Source organism: Bufo gargarizans, chromosome 9, assembly GCF_014858855.1.
Source record: "Bufo gargarizans isolate SCDJY-AF-19 chromosome 9, ASM1485885v1, whole genome shotgun sequence".
NCBI lineage: Eukaryota > Metazoa > Chordata > Amphibia > Anura > Bufonidae > Bufo > Bufo gargarizans.
Window position 1 is genome coordinate 12278214 of NC_058088.1, and position 6201 is coordinate 12284414.

At 49.5% G+C, this 6201-nt stretch overlaps 1 protein-coding gene across 1 annotated transcript; it reads right to left on the reverse strand.

The window, feature by feature from the left end:
- Nucleotides 1-1437: 1437 nt before the first annotated feature.
- On the reverse strand, nt 1438-4595 carry LOC122946012 (heat shock 70 kDa protein-like). Its single transcript, XM_044305290.1, has one exon. The coding sequence runs from the start codon at nt 3569-3571 to the stop codon at nt 1640-1642; it is 1932 nt and encodes a 643-aa protein (XP_044161225.1). The 5' UTR covers nt 3572-4595; the 3' UTR covers nt 1438-1639.
- Nucleotides 4596-6201: the final 1606 nt, after the last annotated feature.

Below are 6201 nucleotides of genomic sequence, written 5' to 3' on the forward strand. Positions count from 1 at the left end.
CAGAGAGGAGGAGGGAGGGACTAGTCTGGGAGGAGCGAGGAGGAGCAAAGACTGGAGACCGGAGACTGAACACAGTGAGTGAGCAGCTGCGCTGCCTGGAATCATTCACTGTGTAGTGACTGTGTAGACTAGAGGAGGGAGGGAGGGGAGGGACTCGGGGAGGCTTGGGAGGAGCGCTGGCTGCGCTCAGCTGATCACCCGGCCCGGCTGCCGCAGTGAGTGACAGCAGCTAAGCTTAGGTCGGACAAACACTGTCTGCTACGCGGGCCACATGACGAGGTCTGGCGGGCCGGATTCGGCCCGCGGGCCTTGTGTTTGACACCCGTGTTCTAGCCGTTGCATCTGCAGTGGTGAGCAGGTGTAATTACACCCAAGCCGTCCCATTCATTTCAATAGGAAGGCTTGGGTGTAATTACACCTGCTCACCACTGCAGATGCAACGGCTAGAAGGTAAACAGTGAAGAGGAGGCAGCGCTGACACCCTGCGAGTCTCCTCTTCAAACAGCTGATCGGAGGGGGTGCCAGGTCATCAAGAAATATAATTTGGACAACGCCTTTAATCTTCATTGGTGGTGCAGTGCGCCCCCCCCCCCAACCCCAGTATTAGACATTGGTGGCGCAGTGCGCCCCCCTCCCCCCCAGTATTAAGCATTGGCGGCGCAGTGCGCCTCCCCCCCCAAGCCCCCCAAGTATTAAGCATTGTTGGCGCAGTGCGCCCCTCCACAGGATCGCCTTTCCCCTCCGATCCTTAGGCTAGGTCATCAAAATCTGATCAGTGGGGGTACTTCTCCCAGCACGGGGAGAATGCGGCTCTGTACACTGGACAGTGGCTGTGAATGCTATCGTAGCGCTGCTCCTATTCCTGTCTATGGGCTGTGTCTGGTATTACTATTCAGTCCTATTGAGTAACTACTGCAATACCAGACACAAGCAACAGACTATATAAAACTATTTATGTTGTGTTAAAACAGTTTATATATTTTACGAGAAACACCAAAAACACTAGAAATACCTGGTAAACTTAAAATAAAAAACTTAACACGATCTAGTGGTCAAATACATTTATTTACACAAAAAGAAAAAAACAACACAAAGTATCTAATAAACAGTTACAGTAACACATACTTAGGACAAATTAGATAAAAAAAAATATATTTTTTAAATCATTAAAAAAAAGACAACAAACATTCAAATAAAATATATCAACATTTTTCTCCAGGAAAAATACTCTCTTAGGGCTTTTTGGGACCGTATACGGAACCAATTATTTCAATCGGTCCGCAAAAAAAACGGAAGGTACACAGTGTACATTCCGTTTCCGTTTGTCCGTTCCGCAAAAAAATAGAACAGGATTGTACACGGACGTCATCCGTACTTTTTGCGTATCCGTTTCTTGCAGACCGCAAAATACATACGGTTGTGTGCATGAGGCCTTAAGGTCCTAAGCTTATAAAAAAATAAAACAGAACCAAAAAGTCCATTTATCAGACTTGAGCATAAAAAAGTCAAAGTTCATACTTTTTAATCCACCTCCTCAGTGGTGGGCCCAGAGCTGCTACCAAAAGTCAGTCAATAAGGGCAACAGCTCAGCAGCAAGTCTGTGTCCGTTCTGTTCATAGCTGGACCCTTATAAAAGTTCTTAATCCACCTCCTCAATGGTGGGCCCAGAGCTGCTGCCCTGTCGGGCCTGTGCACCACAGCTGGAGCCGGGCATACCTCCTGGCATACCTCCCTGGTACATCTTGGTGATGATTGGTTGGTACACCTTCTCCAGCTCTTTCTGCTTATGGGTATACTCATCTTTCTCTGCAAGTTGGTTGTTCTCCAGCCAAGCAATGATCTCCTTACACTTGTCCGAGATGACCCTCTTATCTTCATCACTGATCTTCCCCTTCATGTTCTCATCTTCCACCATGCTCTTTATGTTGAAGGCATAGGACTCCAGGGAGTTTTTGGCAGTAATTTTCTCTCTCTGGTCATCATCATCCGCTTTGTATTTCTCAGCATCTTGCACCATCTTCTCTATCTCCTCTTTGCTCAGTCGGCCTTTGTCGTTTGTAATGGTGATCTTGTTCTGTTTGCCTGAGCTCTTGTCCACAGCAGATACATTGAGGATACCGTTGGCATCTATATCAAAGGTCACCTCGATCTGGGGTACACCCCGAGGAGCAGGGGGAATTCCACTCAGCTCAAATTTACCCAGCAGGTTGTTGTCCTTGGTCATGGCTCTCTCACCCTCATACACCTGAATGAGGACACCTGGTTGGCTGTCAGAGTAGGTGGTGAAGACCTGGGTTTGCTTGGTGGGGATGGTTGTGTTGCGTTTGATGAGGACGGTCATAACCCCTCCAGCTGTCTCCAGGCCCAAAGAAAGAGGAGCCACATCCAGTAGAAGGAGGTCCTGCACATTCTCTGACTTGTCTCCCATGAGGATGGCAGCCTGGACAGCAGCCCCATAGGCCACAGCTTCATCTGGGTTGATGCTCTTGTTCAGCTCTCGGCCATTGAAGAAGTCCTGCAGCAGCTTCTGCACCTTGGGGATACGTGTGGAGCCTCCCACTAGGACAATTTCATGGATCTGTAACTTGTCCATCTTGGCATCTCGCAGGGCTTTCTCAACAGGCTCCAGGGTACCACGGAAGAGGTCAGAACACAACTCCTCAAAGCGGGCTCTAGTGATGGAAGTGTAGAAGTCAATGCCCTCGTACAGGGAGTCAATCTCGATGCTTGCCTGGGTGCTGGAGGACAGGGTGCGCTTGGCTCTCTCGCAGGCTGTCCTCAGTCTCCTCAAGGCCCTCTTGTTTTGGGTAATGTCCTTTTTATGTTTGCGTTTGAATTCTTCCACAAAGTGGTTGACCATTCTGTTATCAAAGTCCTCTCCTCCCAAATGAGTGTCACCCGCTGTGGCCTTTACCTCAAAGATGCCGTCATCAATGGTAAGGATGGAGACGTCGAAGGTGCCACCTCCCAGGTCAAAGATGAGGACGTTGCGTTCTCCACGGGCTCCCTTGTCCAGGCCGTAAGCGATGGCAGCTGCTGTAGGCTCATTGATGATTCTCAGCATGTTGAGTCCGGCGATGACACCGGCGTCTTTGGTGGCCTGCCGCTGGGAGTCATTGAAGTAGGCTGGCACGGTGATTACCGCATTGGTGACTGGATGACCCAGGAAAGCCTCTGCCGTCTCCTTCATCTTTAGCAGCACCATAGAGGAGATCTCCTCAGGGAAGAAGGTCTTGTCCTCTCCTTTATACTCCACTTGGACCTTGGGCTTTCCTCCATCACTCACCAACTGGAAGGGCCAGTGCTTCATGTCAGACTGCACCACCGGCTCATCAAACCTTCTGCCAATCAGCCTCTTGGCATCAAAGACTGTGTTCTGGGGGTTGAGAGCCACCTGGTTCTTGGCAGCGTCTCCGATGAGTCTCTCGGTGTCGGTGAAGGCCACGTAGCTGGGGGTGGTGCGGTTGCCCTGGTCGTTGGCGATGATCTCCACCTTGCCATGCTGGAAGACCCCCACACAGGAGTAGGTGGTGCCCAGGTCAATGCCAATGGCGGTTCCTTTAGGTGCCATCTTCTGTCAGGAGGAGAGTGCTGCTGGACGTATCAGAGAGATGAGTGCAGGTGGCAGAGTAGCTTCTTGGTGAAGAGCTTCTCCTGAAGTTGCGCTTTGCAGCTCGTGTCTTGTGAGGAGAGTTATCAGTAACTGCTGCTCCACGCTGCACGGCGCCTATATATATGTGTACAGTGGAGACACGTCACAGCCTTCTAACCAATCACAGCGCTCCTCACCACGCTCCCCTACATCACTTAGCAACTATCCCGAAGTTTCCCGAACGGTCCCCGCAGAAGCAGCCAATCACAGAGCCGCATGACACACAGCCCGATGGAGAATATTCGGGAGCTTTCTAGTCAGTCTGAAGCTCGACCAATCAGCGGCGGCGGCTGTCCGTGACGTCATGGAGCAGAGAGAATTTTCGCGATAGTTCCAGGCTGCGCTGTCAGTCAGAGAACTTCTGAGCCAATCAGCGCGAGGAAGGGGCGGGGCGTGCGAGACAGCTCCCGAAGAGTCTGGAAGATGCCCGGAGACTGTGTGACCGGGAGCGGCGATTATCGGCGATGAGAAGGTTCTCGGTTGTTCTCGTCCCGTCTGCTGTGTGTGAGGGGAGGACGCAGCGGCGGGGACAGGTCTGACAGGAAAACGGAAAAGTAGAGGCGCCGGGTATATGACAGATGTGGGGAAATAGCCGGAAGTGTCCTGAAAAGTCGCAGAGTTTTACCTGACACTTATTAGAGGTCATGACCCCACCAGGAAAAAATAATACATAGATTTTGTGGGATAATTTAAAAACCGTTACCTGTGAAATAAATAGAAGAACCTTCCATCAGAGGGAGCGCGCTGTGACCGCACCGTGTGACCGCGGCCGTATATTCTGCAGGGGCTCCGCATGAGCTGTGACTGTAAGGCCGTGTTCACATGGTCAGGATTGCTCCGGTGATGGAGGCGAGTGCGGTGTATGAGACGTCGTCCACGTGTCTGGGGGAAACCTGCGCAGAAAAAGCCCCCTTTCCTTTCACACTTGGGGTACACAGTTGCACAACATTTTTTGTGTGGTCTCCCTGTCGGATCCGTCCTTCCGCTGTTTCGCCGGACCGCCACTCCGTCTCCATTGACTAGGACAAAAGCCGCCGGACTAAAAAGTCGGACATGCAGGACTTTTTAGTCCGGCAGCTTTCGCCGTACTGCACCGAAGCTCAGCCCCCGTCCCCATTATAGTCAATGGGGACGGAGCGGCGATATGGCGAAACAGCGGAAGGACGGATCCGACAGGGAGACCAGCCTGCCGGATCCGTCCTGCCGCAAGTGTGAAAGTAGCCTAAAGCGCTTAGGCCGGGTTCACATCACGTTTTTGTCATCCATTTAACGTACTGGTATATGTTGGGGGGGAAAAAGGATGCAAAACTGTAGCACACTGCGCTTTTTTATCCTTTAGGGCTCATGCACACAAGATAGGATTTTTGGTAAAAATAAAAAATAATTTAACTCACCTTAATCCACTTGTTCGCGCAGCCGGCATCTCTTCTGTCTTTATCTGTGAGGAATAGGACCTTTGATGACGTCACTGCGTTCATCACATGATCCATCACCATGGTGATGGATCATGTGACGGACCATGTGATGAGCGTAGTGAACCATATATAATATCCCAATATATCAACATAATTAATATAATATACAATATAACAGTGATTACGGTTCCATTAATTATCAAGTAACATAGTACATAAGGCCGAAAAAAGACATTTGTCCATCCAGTTCGGCCTGTTATCCCGCAAGTTGATCCAGAGGAAGACCCCTCTCTAGTAGCTATAGCCTGTAATATTATTACGCTCCAGAAATACATCCAGGCCCTCTTGAATTCCTTTATTGTACTCACCATCACCACCTCCTCAGGCAGAGAGTTCCATAGTCTCACTGCTCTTACCGTAAAGAATCCTCTTCTATGTTTGTGTACAAACCTTCTTTCCTCCAGACACAGAGGATGTCCCCTCGTCACAGTCACAGTCCTGGGAATGAATAGCTGATGGGATAGATCTCTGTACGTCGTCAGCAAAAAATAACAATTCGAAATGTCCCACAGGGGACCCCAATAGTAGTCATCCCAACTCCAATGGTCTCCTATACGCATGTGGCCGACGTACATCTTCAATCTAAATATCCCAGGTATAAGGAGGTGATACAGGAAGAGATTGTTTCTCAATGGTCAAAAATAAATCAAATAGACATCAAACATATTAATGTTTTAAAAGACGGAATCCAGCCAGAGGAGCTCACAGAGAGCTAAAGAAAAGAAGCTTCACTGAGACCATGTGGTGTGACAGTGTTTGATAGATAAATCCATCTAGTCTTTTTTTGACTCAGGGATTTTTTCCAACTACCTCCTCCAGGGGAAACGATCAACCAGTCGATGCCCCTAAATCGGAGGAGTGAACTATCCTCGTTATGTTGATCCCTGAAGTGTCTAGTAATCGTTTGTAGATTCTCCAAATCCTGTGAGTCCTTCGCTGCTTGTATTGCTAGAACGTGTTACCTGATATGTCTCTTCAGGGGGCGAGAGGTCATGCCCACATAAATTAATTTACATGGACAGATGGCCCAATAGCTCACACCCAGCGCTGCACAAGTTATTACATACTGTTTCT

What these genes read in the sequence shown, in the direction of transcription:
- LOC122946012 (XM_044305290.1), bottom strand. Translation starts at nt 3,571, where the DNA reads ATGGCACCTAAAGGAACCGCCATTGGCATTGACCTGGGCACCACCTAC.